Raw genomic sequence first — 21,146 nt, 5'->3', positions numbered from 1 at the left:
AACAGAAAACGTTTTACCTTTACTCTAGTGATCTTTAGAAGGGCGTTAAACCTTATAGGCTGGACAGAATATTTTTCTCCATTGTCTATGGCAAATAAGAAAGATGAATCGAGCATCTCTCTGCAATAATTGGTGATAGCACCAAGTTATTATTCATTCATAGAGTAGCATGTGTCTAATCCAAAGAGCAGAACATACCTCGCGGCCCAACTCTTGTAATGTGTAAAGATTGAATCGCATAGCTTTGTGACAAATATATCAAAACAATGATCGACCTATAATAGAAAACAGAAGGTGGCATCAGGTAGTAAAAGTAATAAAATGACAGATAGCTCGAAAGCAAAAAGAATAGACAACGCACAGTACAAGCGACTATGCAAATATGGTGTCTCAGATGCTCAAATTGTCTTTATACCAATGCAAAGAAAAATACTATTGAACTTTATATGTCATTACATATTCCAAATGCGTTCTTTGAGAATAATTGTTCAAAAATAAATCATCAATCAGTCCATATTCTGCTTACACAATATACACCTACTAAGTAGCACAGGCTGTGGACAGAAAGATGACTTCAGGTATGTGGCATGGCATAGAACCCTATCAGGAAAATATGGACTAGATGAGTTAGGGTAGTTTCCAAGTCTAAAAAGCCCTTGGACAAAAATTGCCAAGAAAGTGAAGTAATATCCACACTTGCTCTTCATTTCAGCTGGGAAGAATTCTCTGATTTTTGAGAAGATATATGGTATTCTAACATCTCCTTTTTGAATTCTAATCAGTAATTAGTTTGCATACATACACCATACATATTTCCAACAAAATATGCGAATGCATAGTTCAGCCAAAGTACGTTCTACAACATAAACCAGAAAAAGGTTTGAATACGACGCAATGCAAGACATCAGTGCCTATCTGTTGATAAGGCCCATCCACGAAGCCCATCATTTTGGATCCATGTCCTCAATTCTAGTGGACTTATCTCTCTTCCCTATGTAAGTCTTTCTATTTACTTTTCTTTCCATATTTATCAGATTTCCTTTCTCGAATTTCTTTTTACCGTTGCCCTAGTTTCCATACTCATACAATCTCTTCATTTTAAACCCAGGTCTGTAACATAGGAATGGACATGATATATGAAAAATAATTCCTCTGGGATAAATCATTACTGTCAAAACTCAAATATTGAATTATAAGAGAGAGAGAACCTCAGCTTCAATTTCGTCATAGAGAAAACGTTGTTTCAAAGTAACCAAGGCATGTTGAGCTGAATCATTGTAAATGTCAAGTGGAAATAAAGCACTCTCAATAAGGCCTGCATTCTGAGACTCGAGGACATAATCCACCAGCATCCAGGGAAGGGAGCATTCAATAGGAAACTGCAAGCAGAAAAGAAAAGAAAAATGAATGTTGCACACTTCTAAGAACACTTGAAGCAGCAAAAAATTAAAACAATTCAATGGGTTAATATAGAATTGGAGGGGGAAAATGATAAAAAGAAGAACAATAAATTATTATACCCTCCAGTGCAAGGAATTCACAGTTTTAAGAGGATAATCGAACATAATGAAGATAGAAAATAAAAAATAAAATAAAAAACTAATAGGTATCTGAAAAGCATGAACACATCACAGAAAAGAATGAGACAAAAATTACAAAAGTAGGAAAGGGGCACTTGAAGATGCTTTATATATATATACACACAATTGAATACTTCAAAATAGATATAGCAATGGGCTAGGGTTAAATTTTAGGGCTTGGATTTTTGTGTTGGTCACAATGAGATAAGTAACAGTCGAGGCAGTAGATAAAGCAATGGGCTAGGCTAAATTTCAACGTCTTTACAAGTCGATGTGGTTTTGTGTTCCCCACATGACCAGACATGTCACATCTGTGTCTTGATGTGTAAAATAAAATAAAATAAAGATTTAAAAAAAAAGGTATCTTTTTTATGACAAACGTGAAAGTCAGTCTGGACATATTCGTGTTCGACATGGACACAGAGAGAATATCCTCGCTTCCAAGAGTAGTATGTATCATAAGAAGATTTAAAATATCATGAAAATTGGAGGTGTCAGAACACATTTCTTTAATACAAATCGCATAAATATATACATACAACCAACTGAGATCTTTTCACTGATTCATCGTAAAACTTTCTCATGAAGTTTAGTATTATTATATTTGAATAAGAAACTGGGCTTTCATTCAGGGAAATAAAAAAATGTACACCGGCATACCAAAAAAAGAAAAAAAAAATAATAAATAAATAAATAAATAAATAAAAATTCTCAGAAAAAAGGAGTCCCAAAAGCTACAAGAAAGGACTCCAATCTAAAAGAACAAAACATAGTTTCTCATGAAGCTAGTTTTGACATCAGTACAGTAGAGTATTGTTATTAAATCATTACTTTGGTATCGTAAAATGTATACAAAAAGTCCCATCATGAAGTAATTACAAGAAACAATTCCAATGAGTAAGGAGAGTAGATAAGCTGTAGTTACAAAAAGGTTTGTTTAACTTGCTCCATGACAGAGCTAGGTAAGTTATGGATTCAATAAACTTAGGAGTGTCTCGTTTCTTGTCTGTGAAGATGCAGCCGAGTTTAACCAAAAAATCTTTTTCCATCTTTGAATGGGTGCCCGAGCACAACACAAGATAGAAGGGAAAAGATGTCAACTGAGTGAGCCATGGTCCATCCAAAGGCAGATTGTATGAAGATCCAGACTCCATAAGCAAATGAACATCAGCTGAAAACGGAAGTTTGGGGTTCAAGGAGCCTCATGCATAAGGGACAGAAAAAAATGGAAAAATGCGCATCCGAAGGGATCTTTCTGAAGGACACCTAGTGTGTTGAGGCTCAAATAGCTAAGCTGACAAATGAATATTTTTTAATTTTTTTATCCCCTTTGCCCACTGTCATACTCGTGTATTTGTAGATGAGATTCTTCAGCTTATCAATATATTTCCACGGAAGTTAGAGGAATGTAGGAAATTTGTACCGGGTTTCAAATCATGGCGCATAGAACCATACTTAGCAATAATCACCTTTCTCCATAGGGCTTTTTTTCCTTTAATTTTTAACAGGAAAAAGAAAAAATTCATTGTTTATATGAAACTACAAAAGAGGGAAAATCCCCATCCAAAGAAGTTAAATAAAACCTCTCCAGTTGGAAAGGAGAGAATTATAGCTATAGCGATGAAAGAGTAGAGAACATTTACACCAAGAACCAAAGAATTATAGCAACAAAAATTACGAAACAAAAGCTTCTTATCTAGAAAGATCTGGCAATTCCTTTCCTGCCAAACAGTCCGACAGACAGCTCTAATGAAGTTCATCCAAAGAAGCTTTTTTTTTCCCCACAGGACTTCTTTTTTTCAATATTACAATGTCAATCCCATTTGGATAATAAGCTTGGTTATTCTCTTAGATGTCATATATCCCTAAGCCCCCATTTTCTATGGGGCGCTTGACAGTTTCCCATTTAACAATTGGTAACCCTTCCTTTCACCTTTCTTTGCTACCTTTCAAAGGAGGTTCTGAAACATTGCTCAATGGTTATGCCACCTTTGTAGGAGTGTGGAAGATAGATAAATAATAAAAAGAAAGGTTGGTCAAAGGAGCTTGCATAGGTTTGTGCCATGAGAAAAGCCTATTTTCCACCTTTTCAACAACAGGAGCCCAAAAAGAAACCAGTTTCAGCTTTTCATTGAAAGGAATGCTCAAGTATGTGTGCGGCCAACACCCCACTTCACAACCATATACTGCAGCCAATTTGGTAACTTGTTCTGGCTCAGTATTGAAGCCCAAAAATTCAGATTTGTGACAATTAATGTTGAGGCCAGATGCCACTTAAATATCTTTGATGGTACTGAAGAGGTTTTTAAGATGAATTTCGTTGTGGGAAAAAAATGAGGATCTTAATCAATGGTATGACATTTTCTTTATAATATAAATAATTAAAGAAAAAGAAAGCGGAATAAAAGTAACAGTCATCACCTAGCTAAATTTAATCATAGAAGTTAAAAGAAACAAGAAGCAAGAGAATTGAATATTTCCATCTGATTTGAAATTCTCCCTCAACTCATACTCACCACATATCATCATGTAAACAAGCTGAATGTGCTAATTTCTGCCAATAATATAGCTAATTGCGTATCCATGAACCTCATACCTGAATAACCCGTGAAGTCTCTAAATAAAACTCTCTAAACCATAAGAATCCAAGATCAGTTAATGTTGCAACAGTCGCTGCAAAAAAAAAAAATAATAATAATAATAAACAATAAATAATAATAATTGTCCACGTGGATCATAGGAAATAGCTCATCAATAATTAAATTACAAAAAAAAAAAAAAAACCATTTGAAGTGAGTAATAGGAACTTGAACGTGATAACACTACCATGGCTTTTGGTTAGAGCAATATAAAAATTAGTTAGCAAAGCATTGGATCTATATGCTTATGAAATATGTGCCAATAGAGAAAGAGTACCGGTATAATCAAATATGTGCAGAAAGAAGCTGAGCTTGTAGAAAAAGGTCTCCAACTGCTTCAAATCATTAATGGGAATCTCAGACGCACTATTCCCAAAAAGCCCTCCTGGCTTCCTAAGGTTTCCACCAGACACCACCTCATAAATCAGAAATTGCAAGCAATGAACCTGGAACAAACAAGAGATTACAAAGTGATCAAACTTATGTTCAAGCTTGTTATTAGTTTTGTAATTCAGAAATTTAAGTTCATTAAAAGCAGGGAAATTTCTCTAACTTATAGTATAAAATATCCTTCTATCAATGATGGTCAATCTGAGGGCAATCTAAGCCTAACTCAATTGGTTAAGACATTATAACTTCGACCAAGAGGTCAAAATTTCACATCTCCACTCTCACGTATTGTTAAACTCAACAGAAAAAAGAAGGGGTCCAATGCAAGGTTGCAGCTATTAGCTATATAATTAAGTATAATGAAACACATTTAAAAGAAGGTATGCAGATAACCTCATAGCAAGAGGCCCAAGTAAGAGATGGGAAAAAACATAACCATGTGCCCCAAATAGAGGCAAAATCCTAAGACATGAGAAGGTAAGCTATTTTATGACCTAACAACGCAAGCTATCTGAGTTTTTCTTCATTGGTCATATGGGGTAGTATGCTCAAACCTTTTTTTTTTCTTTTCATTTCAAAAAGCACAACAAGAAAAAAGGTAAATCAAAGAGACCTGAGTAGCTGTAGGTGCAACTGGCCGTGGAAAAAAGAAGTTCACTTTACTTTCTTCACCTCTTTGCATAGACTGTGCTTCAGATTCAGATTTGCTTCTATTTGCCATCCAATCAGCTGACAGGGTTCGCATATCAGAAAGAATCCTGAAAGGTAGTAAATCACAGAAGTTATGAAGAACTGAAAACGTCAACTAAAATTTACCAAAAAAAAAGCTGTACACGGGTTACTAAGTTTCGAAGGGTTACTTGTGCCCTTACAAAGGGGAGAAAGGCTAACTAAACACTAGATACTAGCAACAACAAATCTAAATAAATCTCAAATACTAGGTAACAATAAATCTAATAAAACCAAGATACTAGATAAAAATAAGGGACTACATAAATATGTCCTAACTTAAGGCTATTCTCTCAACACTCCCCCCCCCCCCCCCCCCCCCCCTTCAAGCTGAGTAATAGATATCATTCTCAGCTTGGATACTAACTCATGAAGCAGTAAGTTGTGGAGTCGTTTTGTTAGCATTTTTGTCCGTTCAAGTCGTGGAGCACATAACTCATGCATTACTATTTCCTTGGAGCATTTCCACAGGCGTTTCTTACTCTCTCATGCTCACTCCTCTTGGGGCACTTCCACGAGCATTACTTGTTCTCTCATGTAGACTACTATTGGAGCACTTCTATGGGCATTGCTGTCTTTCTCATGCTCACTCCTCTTGGAGCAATTTCACCGGCGTTACTTGCCTCTCTCATACTCAATCCTCTTAGAACACTTCCATGGGTGTCATTTTCCTCTCTCATGCTCATTTCTTCCAGAACACTTCTATCGATTGATGTTCTAAAGAACTCCATCAATTGCAATGGTGACTCTTTGAAGCAATTTTTCGAGCTGCTCATCATTCCTCACAACTAGAAGAACATGTCTAGGGTTTAATTCTTCTTATTGTCACGCACTACATTACTGGCCAATTCCAAAACCTTAGTGACAAGGTATTTGAGGACGACAACTAGGTAGATCATAGCATCTACGGCAATGCACTTTACGTAGTGGCCTTTCTTATAGTACCGTCCGATTCTTCCATCACGAATTGGAGGCCAACCTTGACAAATTTGTAGATCTTAATTTGGTCACTTCCTTTTCTTCCTCCAATCCTCTTGGTTCCCTCCATTATTGACTATTTCAAATATGAATCTCGGAATTTGATGTTTTGTGATAAAGATTAGAAGAATGACTTGAGATTTTTCTATAACATGATGGTGAAATAATCAAGAAGGAAGGAAACAAATCATATTTTGTATTTGAAGTAAGGTACATTAGATTTTGGGCCTTCCTTAAAAATTCTGGATTATCAAAAATTGATGGAACATGTGGGACTACAATAATGATCCTTTAAAAAGAGAAAACGTTGAGGTTTCAAACCCATTAGGCACATGCCTCTTTATGCCAATGGGCCAATTCGTTGCTATTGTTGAATGGACTTTGTCCAAATGAACTTTGTCTGATGTTGCAAATGTTATGATGTTGCAACGGAAATTGCAAGGGGGCCTGACGCAAGAATTCAAGGCATCAAGTGGGAACGCAAATGGAAATAGCAAGTGATCCCAACGCAAGAGTCCACTCCAATGGGCTTTTGATGCTGAAAACTTATATTCTGACGCAAATGGAAGTTCAAGGATTCAAGAGTCAGAAGGGAAATCACAAGTGGGAACGCAAACGAGCCACTAATTTCATCCCTTAATGTCGTTGCTGTTCTGAAGGGTTACACTTCGATTTTCAACCAGTTTAGTGCTAAAATTGCCGCTCAAGCTTCGGGGGCAAATGAACTCAACACATGAAACTGCAACATCTACGACTTCAAGCTTCTGCTTCAGTTATGAATATCATAACTAAACGTTGACGATCACAATATCATTCTTGTGAGTGATTGTTGGGATGAGGTTGTTCTTCCTCTATTACAAGATTTGAAAGGTCCTTGGTCACAGTAAAAGATCGACAGCTATGAAGGCTCCGAATGACACTTAATCAAGGTGAGTGATCGGGAGCTATGAAGGCTTCACCAATTAATTAGACTTTTTAGACTAGAAAGGATTTGATATTATGTTGTAACTCTTAAGTTATCTTGCAATTTTTCATATTTATTTGGAAAGAGGTACATGTACCTAAATTCCTAGGTACTAGTAACAATAAATCTAAATAGATCTCTAGGTACTAGGTAATAATAAATCTAAATAAATCCTCACATACTAGGTAACAATAAATCTAAATAAATCTCTAGATACTAGGTAACAATATAGATAAAATAAGGAGGTCAATTAATTCTCTTATTTAATGAAATTACACAAATATCTCCGAACTTAAGGCTAATCCTTTGCTCTCATATCGTGATTCATAATTCTACCAAATTGATAAAGAGAATATTTATGACCCACTTTCCTTCCACATAAACCCAACTAAAGGGAAGATCTTTTTTATTCCTACCCACAAATATTTTTTCTCGTGAAGATTCTATTTTAATTTATAAGCATAATAGACAATTTTCAGTAACTCCAGACCAACCAAAAATACTACTAAAATACATAATGGAACGAAAGTTTGTTTAAAACCAAGGAAATCAGAAATACTATGCACCTTGAAATTTCTTTCTTCTTCCGGAATGTAGTTCGCAACATGGTTGCCAATGTGTTTTGAACAAAATCTTGAACCTCAGCATGTATTGTTTCCCACAAAGCATCAGCTACCAGAGTATCACACTGCTGCATCATTGACCCAATGCTCTTTATATAGCTAACCAGCTCAACAAGAGCTTTCCTTTCCTCCGCACTATAATTATGTCTCACCACCTAGAAAAACATCAAAATACAATAAAGTCATCAAGCCAAAAGACAATCAGAGAACATAGACCAGGCTTTGTCATTTTTTCTTGACAGGAAACAAGGGAAACAAAAATAGGAAACAGAAATAAAAATATGATACTAAATAGTAAGAGAAAGATAAAAGCAGTCCAATTAAGATAATGGTACTTGATAGAGTAATCAGCGAAGTGTTTTGAAACAGTGCACTAGGAAGAAGCCTTAAGACAAGCAGAACCAAAACGATCATTCCATGGAAGTAGCGTGTTTTGAAAGGTCCTCTGGTTCCTTTCAAACCAAATTTCTGCTAAAATGGTTTTCACTACATTAGACAACAAAATCTTTGGTTTCAACTCCAAAGAAAAACCAACAAACCGGAGAATTTTTCCTTGAAGGATTTGGAGAATACCCACTGGACATTAAATATCGAAAAGAATTTCCACCAACAATGCTTAGAATAAAGACAATCAAGGAAAATGTTATCTCTGAGATTATTTCTAAAACACTGTAATTATTTCTGAGATTATTTCTAAAACACTGTTATCCCCTACTTCGGATAGAAAACTAAACGATGCTATTATTTCTCCTTAAAATGTCTGAAATAACAACTTCAAAAACTAACAAGCCACATTGATGGATGACCAACATTTTCAAAGAAGTTGATTGGTCTCCAAATTTTCAGACCAGCTTTGAGATTTAACTAACTCTCAGTTTGCTAACTAACAAGTCACACTGTAGGAATTTTCATTGCTAGTGTTGAGATTCTCGATCCTTCTGAAATGATGAACAGGTGAGTCTTAGTCAGGAGGGAAAATTAGTCTGAAAGAAAATTTATTCAAACCACGTAAGCGAAAATCCTTTCTTGCTCAAAAGTGGTGGGCTTGCGGAATAGTGATGAACTAGTAGATTGCTGGAGGATTGTGGAATAGTAATGAACCAGGGAATGGATGAAAGCAAGATAGTGATTGGGCTTAGTGGTGGATTTGATGAAGTTTTGATTCAGCCAGTGATAGAGATTCAGCTAGAATCACAGCTAGAACTACGGCTAGTGTTGATGGGTTTGTGAAGTTGGTTGCCATGGAACAATCGACGTGGGAAATTCGGCTAGAATTATGGCCACCGTCTTTACAGCTAGAATTGTGTTGAAGGAATGAATTACCGCTACTGTATTTACGGCTAATGTTGAAAAAATGAATGGATAAAGGCTAATGTATTCCTCTTACGGACGCACTTTGGATGAATGTTGTTTTGTGTGATCACGGATTGTTGTACAAGGTTAATGCAATATTGGATCAATGTTGTTTTAATGGTGGACAGTAGTAACTATGAAGGCTCCAAATAAAACTTGATCACGAGAGATGATCAGCAACTATGAAAGTTTCACTGATTGAGTTAGGATATGGTTATAATTATATTTCCCATAGTAGAAAAAACTTTGATACCAAAGTGTAAAATGATAATATAGAAAAGCTAACTAAATTTCTAAACACTAGGTAACAGTAAGTCTAACTAAATCCCTAGATACCAGGTACCAGATAAATTAGGAGGTCAACTACTACTATTATTTAGTAGGATTACACAAATATCTCAAGCTAGGAATAACACAAATACTCCTTAAATCAAAGTCATTCCTTTAACAATAACTTCAAACAAATGTTCAAAACACAATAAGATTAGGATGGCTAGAGACTACGTATCGGAAGGATTTTAGCAACATTGGAGGCCAAGAATGGCAATCTTGCATACACTACTGATATTATGAGGAAATATTTAGACCAATCAGACTCTAATTCAAAATACAAGTGAAACAGAATAATAAAAAGGTAGAAAACGGAAAATAAGGATTCAAGAAATATGAACAATCTAGGCCAAAATAAAATAAAATAATCTAAGAACTAAGGTCTACAGACATGCCAAATAATAAAGAGTGACATCTGGGTAACTGTTACTGCTAAAATGAAAATTTAGAACCTTTTCATAGTCTGAGAATGACGAGGTTTCATGAGATTCCAAAGAAATAACGTCTTTGCATGGGCGAGAGAATTTCCATGCACATTGTTCCCAAATACGTGCAGTCCATCTGCTCAAGAGTTGAAAACCTTCAACAACCATGTCATACATGTTTCCTTTAACATCTTTGCACCACTCAATATCTGGATTCTCTGTTGATTTCAACAGCAGCAGCTGCATGTTCAAGGTCAAGAAAAGTTTCAGTACAACCAAAAGCATTATTTGTAGATGGGGAACCTTTAGCCCTTTCTCATCATTTGTGACATACTGTAAACAGAATGTCACTTAATTATCCTCACTACTCCCGGATTGAGAATGAGAACCTATCTCAAGTGATCAATGGATCCTTTTGTTTCCTTTTTGCGGCTTTAAACAAACTATGGTTTAAATTATCATTTTGAGTTATTTTTAGGAATTCTATGCCTTCAAATTCTCATATTTTATGGATTCATATGATTAAAGCTCATCTTTCAAAATTCTGGATGGACAGGAACTCGATAATTTTTTTAAACAAGCAACTTTCTTGGATCAACCGTTTTGAATCAGCCCAGTTGAAAGCTTCTTCTTCGTGTGCTCTTTACAAGTCCTTTGCTGATTTTTATCTACATAATATATATTTACACTGGGATGTATTTATTTTCAATGGTAGTTTTTAGTTTTTCTTTCTTTCACTCCCTTGTGGAGTTTATATCCTTTGAGCACTGGTCATTTTTTATTCTCAATAAAAAAATTTGTTCCTCATTCAAAAAAAATATGCATTTTTGACAAATATCTAGTCATCTAGGAGTTGGGACATTCCAGGTCGGCGGTACCTGAAAATTTTGAATTTGATAGACATGTTAGAAATATCATTAGAATCAATATTGGACATACCATCAGGATAATGGGGGCATTCGATCACTAGACAACCAGTTGGCTAAGGAGCTGGTTATAAATAGGGTGGGATAGGGGGAGTTGGTAGACGATTTTATGGAAATGGAATGTAGGATAGTCGAGGTCTTCCAGAGTGCTTGGGATATATTTATTTTACTATGATATGAATTTGTAATTGCTATAATGAAATGATACTAAAAGGATGAGGATATTGTAACGTGGGAGTAGATATTTAAACCATCTCAAAAGAGAGAGAAGATTCCTTAACCACCGAACTGCGCGCATGTTGGCTATATTATTACAAGGTTCTATTAATTTCTATTTCGACTAATAGTTTCCTATAACAAGTTCAAAAGTTCCAATCATCGCAGTTAATACTTGGAACCAGATAGTGTTAGAAAAAAATGTTTGTCCATTGGCTCCCTTGGTTAAGCAAGTTTCCATTCAGAATTGAAGTAGACAAAAATTATCTTCAGAGATCCTAGTTTTGTATTCACTTAAGGAGTCACTCATTCGTCAAAGGACCTTATACTTTTCATTCTTTTTCATGTTATGTTGATGATTTTGGTAATGCTTTGAAGTTAGTTTGAGTGGTGTGAAATATGACCTACAGCCATTGATGTTGGTAACGATGAATTATTGTATTTAGGAAAGGGAGAGGTCAGAAGTAAGATAAAGAAAAACCTGATTCATTGATGACGCAAATCGAATGGTGAAATCATCGTGCTCTGCACGGATTGCTCCAATGTGGTTGATGATAAGGTAATGTCTCTGATATGTAGATTATTGTCAAGGCTTTTACTAAAATGTGTACTGAAATCTCAACCATATGGTTGGGGGGGGGGATGGATACAAATGAAATACCAGTAACACAACACATGATGTAACGTGATTCTAAAATGAAAGGTGCCAAATTATTTTAATCATTTTATCACATCGTAAAAAATGAGTATGCATATTTTTTATGTACTACAGGATTTTGATAAAGTTTTAAGATACTTTTCTTTAAACCAAAGTTTCAGATTTTTCATGCACAGTAGAGAGAGTAAACACTAAGTGCAAAAAAACAACAGGATATTCTTGTGCTTCACGTGGTGGAAGCTCATGTGGAGCTGGAAGAGTAAGAAGACGAGCTTGGGCAGCAAATTTTTGGAAGTATATCGACAATTCTTTCAAGATTGCTGCAGGAGAAAGATGAAGATCTGGAAATGCTGGAATCACAGGATCATTCTGGAAAGATATAAAAAAGATATGAAGGCCAAAATCTAATCTGTCTTATAAGTAATAAAAAATCAGTGGTTTGGTTATCATTCTAAAGCCTGCAATACCTTAAAGATGTTAATGAGTCTGTTGATCTTCACCCTCTTATAAAGTGATTCGCTGTCCTTCTCTGATGATGTTGCTAATACGACAAGAACAGGCAGAATACGTAAAAGCACATGCCTCTCTGGATATAGAAGTGCAAAATCCAACTCCAAGGACTCCACAGCAAAGACAATGAGGATCTGAAGAATGTCTTCTACACTATTTCATGTCAAGGAAGTCTAAAAAGATGAAAGGTTTCTTTTCTTTCTTTTTTTTTTTTTTTTTTTTTTTTTTTTTTTTTTTTTTTTGTACCAACATAACTTTTGTAGAACTTCAAAACAAATCAAGTAATATAATTTAGAGTCCCTAAATTCAATCCTCTTCATTTGGAAGACGTCTAAAAGTAAGGATACTTGTTTACACGAAACATCTCAACATGCAGATTCAATAAAATGGCCCATCGTGTGCTTAAGAAAATCTGTTGCGAAATAGATAGCAAAAAATAGAAGGAAAGAGAAAACAAAGAAAGTTAGAAGTTAAAAGTTAAAAGGATAAATGATATTATAGTGCCAAGCCAACAAAGCATTATTTCATAATTAACTACCCTCCATTCGGAATCAAGAAAATTCAAGAAATTATTTTTTAAATCATGTGACTTGAAATCCAAGATATGATTTTTAAATTATATATATATATATATATATATATATATATATAGATAGATAGATAGATAGATAGATAGATAGATAGATAGATCGATAGATAGATAGATAGATCGATCGATCTTGTTTGGAACAAGAAATACTAGAAATGAATATAATTTTTTCTTTTCTTTTTTTTTTTTTTTGGATGTTTCCAAGCAAGGAAAAGAAAGTGAAAAAGTTTACTTATAGGCTTTTAATCTTGATTTATTAATAAGGGATGGTAATTTAACTCAAAATAATATGAAATTTTGCAAAATACTATCATTTGAAATCAGTTAAGGCTAAATAAGTAATTTAACTTAAAATTTCAAATCCTTCTATTTTATGGGCTAACAAATAAATAATAATAATTCATTTGAAATCAGTTAGGATTTGAAACCACTTGAAATCCTAAGCAACCAAATAGACTATATATGGCTCATATCCTGACTCTACAGCCTTTGATCACATATACAACATAACATTTTAGGGGTAGTACCAAAAACCTGTAAGTCATCTAATTCTTCTCTCATTGAATCAGAATCTTGCCACTGAATACTGACTTGCGTGAAGGTCCTGAAGAAAGGAAGAAAAGTACTTTTTATATCTAGCCAGAAACTTCTATCAATACCAGACCCTTCATATTATTTACATTCACATGCATAAATAGATGATAAAATAATTCCACAATAAAATTAAAGTCAATAATTCGGAAATTATGTGACACTTGAAAGATATTTGGCCAACATAAAACTCTTGCAGTTGATTGGTGATGTAGTAGGATTAGGCAAAATTGGGGAAATTCATATTAATCTTGGTTTAATCCTTGAATAATCCTCTTTAGTTTCCTATTTGGATTTTAGTTTTCCTGTTTAATTTCTTTTCTGTACTTCAAATCCTATTTTTTTCCTAGAGAATTGCCCTCGTGTATCCAATAACTTTTAATGAATAATAAAGACTTCGATTTGATTCTTGGAGAATTTTCTCCTTTAATCCATTAGGCTACACCAACTGGCCTCCAAGAATAAGAATGGGAAGCCAAACTTTGCAGATGTGATTTTCACACATTCAAATTTCTTTTCTCTAAATAAGATATGAACTTCTCGTTGATATAATAAATATTTTCAAAGGAAACAACTTATGGAGCATTTCAACCTTGAGGTAAGAACAAGCACTCTTTTTCTCTTTTTCGTTGACCATATCCTAATGTGAAACTAGTTTCATTTCAATTGATCTAGGTTTGATTTGCATAAAACCAAACAAGGGACCAAACGTCACTATAACTCCTTTCTTTCCTTTTTTTTTTTTTCAAAAAAAAAATAGGAACCACTCGGATCTCTTTCAACTCCTCTAAAGGTTCCATTGTTTCTCCCTCTCAGAAGATCCCACAATAAAGCACAAACCCCTGGTAACCACAAGAACCTCTCCTCCGTATGCGGCAAATAAAGAAAGAACTCCTCAATCATCTCCCTTTAATTTTTGTGTCTGGCTAGCTAGAAGCCAAACACGTAAAAGAATAACTCCAAACAGACAGAGTAAAAGGACAACAACCCAAACGTTTCATATGGAAACCAATCCCAGTATCTCTCTTTTCAAATAACTTTATTCTTTACTGGCCCCTGATGTAGAAGAGTTTGTCCCAAAACGGAGAAATATATATATATATATATATATATATATATATATATATATATAATGTCGTTCTTTACAGTAAACAATGCATACATATGTTAGCCTACAGTCGGGGAGGTCTCTTTTTTTTCTCTATTTTGTTCGTACGTAACTTTTCCAACTTTTTATATCTTGATGAAAATTTTCAGTTTCTTTACAAAGAACAAAAAGAAAGAACTAGACAAACAGCTTGCGAAAGAGGACTAAATTGTGGATGAACTCAAACATAATCAAAATTTCTCTTTCACATCCACTAAATCATAAATCATAAAGACAAAAAAAGATGTTCTCCTACCTTTTATACCAAGAGAAGTCGTTGGGTATGCTTGCCTTAGCATTTTTAAGATGATCAAGTTGAACTAAAACATCAAGCAATTTCAGCATTGACCTAAGGTGTAAAAAGTTTAATTAGAAATATTGAAATTGACATAAAATTAAAATTTCCCAACGATGGGGGATAACTGAAATTAACACCGAAATATGATCTACCACATATCATAACAGACCAGAGATGAGTAACTGATGGGCCATTAATGCGCCTCTCAGGCCTCGAGAAACGTTGCATATCAGCAGCAAGCTGCATAAAAGACAACCTACATAAATCAATAATTTAGATTAACAATAATGGAACAATTCACTAAAAGCAATACCTTCGATGCAGCTGATGCTTGCCATCTCTGAATCTCACGTAGACGACTCATTTCCAAGTCCAAAACTTGATACGTTTCCAAATATAGGTCAGCTTGACTTTGCTTCATAGACTCCGGTAACTGTCAAAGTTTTATAAACCAATAAGCAGAGTTTTGGGAGAAATTAATTTCTTATTCAACATAGGAAACAAATACAAGAAAATTTTGCATGACAAGAATTTAAGAAAAAGAAATATAACTATAATTTAGGAAAAAGGTACGATTAACTAAATAAAAAAATTATACCCTCTCAAGTGGAATTGTATACAGAATACAAGTCAGGCCTGAAGTTAGTTCATCAAAGCTTGTCCTTGGGATTGTTTTGATGGTGAGATGACACGTAGTTCAATTTCACTATGTTTTTTTTTAACAATGAACAACACTTTTATTGATGTGTAAAGAAAGAAAAAGGTTCAAGATTAGAAGTTTTAAATGGAGACAAAAAATGTTCTCATATTTGCAGCCTTTCCCTGAAAAACTAAAGCCATGAATAGAGACTTTCCGATGCTGCACTTCCTGCTACATACATGGAAACCAAGGACTACTTTTACGATCCAAATACTTGCACCAATTAGTGTAGTTCTTGACACAATTCTTCATTACAACAGACACAACAAAATCGATCAGCTTGAGCTGTTAATTAGAGAAAAAAAATACAAGCTAGTCTTCCATTACTTAGAAACAAAGAACCGGTCAAATAATGAGTGAGAAGTTTCATCCCACGTCCTTGACCATGTGAACAGAGCATTTGACAGAGGTAGTTCCAGCATACCAAGATCTTCAATAAGTTTATTAAACTTTCTCCCGCCCTTCATTTGCCTTCCAACTGGGGATCTCTCATGAATGCAATAAGTGATATTAAAATCTCTACCAAAAAGTTATTTACTTGGCAGGTTCTACACAGATGAGTTAACATTTTGGATTGGCTTTCAAGGAAGTTTCCCTTATTAGCTGGCTCGTTTTGTTGCATTCTCCATCGGAAGGCAAAGGAAGACCTGGATCATATTCTTTAGAGATGCGAGTTTGTGAAATTTATTTTGAGTTATTTAATACAGACATTCAAATTCTTGCTAGCCCGCCATAGGGATACCAGTGATATAATCAAGACGATCCTCCTCCATCCGCCTTTTCATGAAAATGGCCAATTTTTACAGCTTGCCAAGGTATGGGTTCTATTATGGGATCTTTAGAGGTTTAGAGAGGGAACCTTTGGATGTTTAATTCCTCATTAAATTTCATATTTCTCTTTGGGCTTCGACTTCGAAGAGCTTTTGCAATTATTCTATTGGCTCTGTTTTGCACAATGGGAGTCCTTTCCTATAAGGGGCTTCCGTTTTAGGGGTTTATATATATATATATATTTTGTATGCCCTTGTATTCTTTCATTCATTATCAATGAAAGTTGTTGTTTCATCTAAAAAACAAAAGTATGATTGACATCAAAAGTTGTTGCACCATGTCAAAAAGAAGAAAAAAATTATTGCCACCTTGCCTAAAGTTTTTCCGCAATTACAAGTTACCAATGCATTACAAATATTAACTTGACACATTTGGACCTGTGAGCTCAACACATCTTCACATAATATGATCCAATTTTTATTTCATGATGCTTACAAACAAAACTGTTTTCTATCAAGAAAATCACATTCATGAATGGTAGAAATAAATATTACATGTGCAGCTCTTAATATTAAATACTTTCATACAGCATTTTAACCTGTGGAAGTGCTTTAACACAGCTTCTATATGTATAAAGCACCGATGCCATCTCCTTCCCCTCATGGATAAGAGCATTCTGCAAATGAGTAATATCAGCAAACAGCGAGATTGAAAACATATTAACATTACAGAGAAATTGCAGCAAAAAAGTGAACTTAAATGGTTTAAGACGAATTATCGACAAGAAATTACTCATTCCAATGTAAAGATTGCTCCAATATTATAGATTGTTCCAATATTATAGAAACTGTGTTTCAATAAAATTATAGAAATGTTTTTCCCTTGAGCATTTCTCGATTTCCCAAAACTTACAGTCTATAAACTTTTTCACTTTCGACAAAGCCTTATCAGCCATATACAGATTAACTGTAAAGGAGACTGGAAACTGTTCTAATAAATTTTTAATGTCGTTCCAACTATTGTGAGCAAACAACCAGGAAACCACAAATAAACTGCTAAAATTTGTAGAAACTTTTTTTTCCTCTCTTACCCAGACTCTAGGAGCTTTAGGATTAGACATAAAAGAACTCTCTCCATTCTGATTGTCAATCATGAAATTACTGAAGTTAATTTAACATGGTTCATGATAAGAAAAACCTAGCCAATTAGATCAAAAAAACCTAAATGATATAAAACTCCGGGGAATTCGATCCAACAACCTTATTAAAAAAAGACCTTTAGATCTAAAATATCCAAAAACCCTAAAATGATAAGAAATCAACCCAAGAAATAGTAAGCATTGAAAAAAAGGCTCGAATGGTACGACCCCTCCGTCACCCCAGAATGAAAGGGGGGATCTCGTAGTTCTTGGTTTGTGAAGATACGTTGTCAGGTGCCCCGTTTTATTTTTCCATTAAGGCCGAACCTAAACCTCTGCTTGAGAGATAGTTGTCCATATATTGATAAGAGATGTATGAATTCTCGAGAAGAGAGGAGTCGAGGTGGTCCCCCAGTTTTGGATTGCCTTATTGATCAAATAACTCAAGACAATAAAACTTGTTTGAGATTTGAATCAATCCACAAATAAGATTGATCAAATTAAGCTTAAATAATTCTAAGCATGCAACCTAAGTTATATAGAATTGCAAAGAAACGTCGCTCTAAGCTAAAAGAAAGCACAAATGCTCTTTTTACCACATTTTTCAAGTCTCTCTTTACAAAGACAACGTACGTAGCTTTATATAGCCTCAAAATGATATCATTCACCTTTATATGAGGTATTGCAAGAGTTGTATCCTTCGTACTTTACGACCATAATTAGCCATTATGAAAATGTAACATAAAAAGTAAATAAAAAATCTTAAAACTAAAAATATATTAATGAAACACCATAAATATGAAAATAGTAGGTTTCAATCCGCCATCCAAGAATTTGTAACCATCCAAGAATGATGAAACCTCACTTGAAGTAGCTTGAATCCATTGCTGCATAAATGAAGCTTGATTCTTCTTTAACGTGGCATTAATTGCAACTTGAGTCCAACTTTAATAAAACTTGACTTCACTTAATGTGATTAGAGTTTATCGTGTAGTAATTTGAACAACATTTTTCAACCAATATCTTTCAAACCAATGCAAATAATTCAGAACAAGGGAGATAAGAACAGATTATTCTCACAACTTTGCACTTTCATAGCTAAAAACTTATTTGAATGAACTAATATGACGAAGCCACTAAGCTTGAGACCAAACTGCGATGAGGAAGCTAGAGGTTGGAGGTGGTGGAGGAAGCGGTAAAAGAACGGGATGAGAGAGGAAAGAACATCTGGGGGTTGGAAAACTCATTGCCACGTTTCTTTATGAATGAAAAGTTAGTTAATGTTCACAGATAAAAGAATAGACTTAAATATTTGACATGAAAAGTAAAACAGCATACCAACTGATTGAGAGCTTTGGTGTCTTCTGCTAGAGATAAACGATATGCGGAAACATCACTGTACTCTGCAACAGAAATTCTATATCAGTTACGTAATAATGAATCATCTTATATTGAAGGATGCCGTTATACAGAAAAACAAAATATATTATAACAAAATGAATATTTAGAACATAAGGAGGATGAGAGATCTTCAAACTATAAACTCAAATAAAAAAATTACAAGAATCGAAAATAACTAAGTGTCAGTCGTGGATCATTACACGTAGCAATAATATAAATTTAACACTAATTATCTGAGAACATCAACTACAAGCGAGAGAATTTTACTAATATAAAATACTTGGAAAAAAACAGGCGCACCACGTTCAGCAACAATTCAAACAATTGAAACACATCAAAAATATAAAGATATATAGTTAAATGCTTCAGCTGAATTCTACTACCACCTCCTTGAATGTATGGAATCGTAACAGGAACTCAATATACTGCTTCACTTAAAACTTCAATCAGAAAAGATTCGAGGATAAAGCACTTTCATTTGGTCTTATAACATTTGACCTTTTTTTTAAAAAAACAAGAAACAAAGTTTTTCATTGATATAATGAAAAGAGGCTAATGTTCTATAGATACAAAAGAAAGCAATAAAACAGTAAAGTAAAATAACGGAATTACAAGGGAATATAAATGCTTGCTAATTTAAACAGAAATCTTGAATAAAGTATCCAGCAAAAGGAATAATGGAATTAGGGAAAAATGAGATTTGACGTATTGTAACTGAATTTGTTACCAAAGTATATAGGGTTTGACTTCGAGTCCACCTCACCACTGTCAAACACCCATTTTTAACAAAAGATAATGCCATTGATTAAAGTCAAAGCCACCCTTTTGTTTTTTTTCCTGTATGCATCGAGATTATGGAACCAAATGCTTTCAGCTTTTGGTTGGTTGATGGTTCTACCACATGAACCATATTTTCTCCTCACCCTTGTGTTATTGGGTCGTCACTTAAGCAAGGAAAAGAAGTTGTTGTGGATACACTTTGTTAGGGCTTTCTTTTAGATTACTTGGCAAGAAAGGAATAAAAGAACTTACAAAAACAATGAACTTACTTTTGAAAGGTTTTTTTTGTACAAACAATCTTCTAAGATAAAGAAGTTGTGCTGCAGCACAACAGCAACCTTCAGACACGTCCAATATCAGAATATTCTAAGACATCCAATACAGGACTAAGTGATGAGTTTCGTATTTTCCATCGTAAAAGGTAAGCACACATGTACATTAGCCTATTTCTTCGCTATCCCTATTTATCTCATCTTGGATGGAGTTGTGAGTACGATGGGTATTCTTTAAATACTGAGTACAAAACACATGGTATACAAGTCTATTTTTTACTAAATTCCTTGATTTTAACAAGGGTTTCCTAGGCACGCTTAAGCCCAGAATGCAGCCTCTGCACATTGCTTCATGAAGAAGGTTCCCTTAATGAAAAGCCCAATTGAGGTGCGCGCCTCAATGCTTGTGGTGTGCACCTCAACACCTTAAGCCTCATTTCCTATTTTCATTTTTTAACTTTTTCAATTTGAAGGAAGAAATGCATGAATATTCTTACAATCTCAATTAAAAGCTCTATTTTCTTAACTTTTGCATCATCTTAATATTCATCATACTATTTGTCTCCATGTATTAAAATTAACTTATATTTTTCTATCGTGCACCTCACAAAACAAAGTTGTGCCTCGCTCTTAAGCTTCAAAAGGCTATTACACCTCAAGCTTTAGAAAACACAAGAGCTCCCACAGGTGGGAAGAATAGAAGTCACCGAATGATATTTCATAGTAGACAAGTTGTATAATCAAGGAAACAGCAGGGTCTATCCACCAACTACTTAGGCTCCCAAAAGAATATCCATCCCATAGCCCACTGTGCCATGAACAGGGTGAGGGAAGAAAGGAAGCCGATTAGAGATGGCTTTCTAGCGATTTTAGATAGTACCTCTCTAGACCTCGCCAAATAATCAATTATAAGGATGGGTGCACACTTACCATAACCTTATGTCATAAGATACCAAACTCTGAGGAAAGTACCACAACCACTTAGCCAACAAAGTCTCATTCCACGCCTTTAAATTCTCAATACCTCTTAAATCTACCGATTTGGCCTATATATAAATGTGAATATTGGAGCTTATTAATCTTTTGTCCTTTATTGTAATTTTATTATTCTTAGTCAAGGCTTCCATGCTTGCCTACT

General features: G+C 34.5%; 1 protein-coding gene across 4 annotated transcripts in view; it reads right to left on the bottom strand.

Moving 5' to 3' along the window:
- The window catches only part of PIR121 (transcription activator), a 38,492-nt gene that overhangs the window by 9,076 nt on the left and 8,270 nt on the right, over window positions 1-21,146 (bottom strand). For 2 of the 4 annotated variants that reach the window (XM_087119573.1, XM_087119572.1), the window contains exons 3-20: window positions 18,894-18,958; window positions 17,016-17,093; window positions 15,260-15,379; window positions 15,116-15,186; window positions 14,905-14,997; window positions 13,445-13,514; window positions 12,669-12,733; window positions 12,279-12,474; window positions 12,022-12,180; window positions 11,635-11,721; window positions 10,039-10,251; window positions 7,847-8,058; window positions 5,223-5,367; window positions 4,497-4,665; window positions 4,177-4,253; window positions 1,209-1,379; window positions 199-275; window positions 18-120 (exon numbers count right to left, since the gene is read on the bottom strand). In XM_087119573.1, the coding sequence (XP_086975699.1) occupies window positions 18-120; window positions 199-275; window positions 1,209-1,379; window positions 4,177-4,253; window positions 4,497-4,665; window positions 5,223-5,367; window positions 7,847-8,058; window positions 10,039-10,251; window positions 11,635-11,721; window positions 12,022-12,180; window positions 12,279-12,474; window positions 12,669-12,733; window positions 13,445-13,514; window positions 14,905-14,997; window positions 15,116-15,186; window positions 15,260-15,379; window positions 17,016-17,093; window positions 18,894-18,958 (2,171 nt within the window). Of the gene's footprint in view, window positions 1-17; window positions 121-198; window positions 276-1,208; window positions 1,380-4,176; window positions 4,254-4,496; window positions 4,666-5,222; window positions 5,368-7,846; window positions 8,059-10,038; window positions 10,252-11,634; window positions 11,722-12,021; window positions 12,181-12,278; window positions 12,475-12,668; window positions 12,734-13,437; window positions 13,515-14,904; window positions 14,998-15,098; window positions 15,187-15,259; window positions 15,380-17,015; window positions 17,094-18,893; window positions 18,959-21,146 lie in introns of those variants that run through there. The other 2 variants (XM_087119574.1, XM_087119575.1) reach the window with 2 other exon arrangements.

The sequence above is a fragment of the Cucurbita pepo genome, chromosome 18 (genome assembly GCF_057944985.1).
Source record: "Cucurbita pepo subsp. pepo isolate OVF chromosome 18, ASM5794498v1, whole genome shotgun sequence".
Taxonomy (NCBI): domain Eukaryota; kingdom Viridiplantae; phylum Streptophyta; class Magnoliopsida; order Cucurbitales; family Cucurbitaceae; genus Cucurbita; species Cucurbita pepo.
This window is presented reverse-complemented; position numbering and strand designations above follow the sequence as displayed.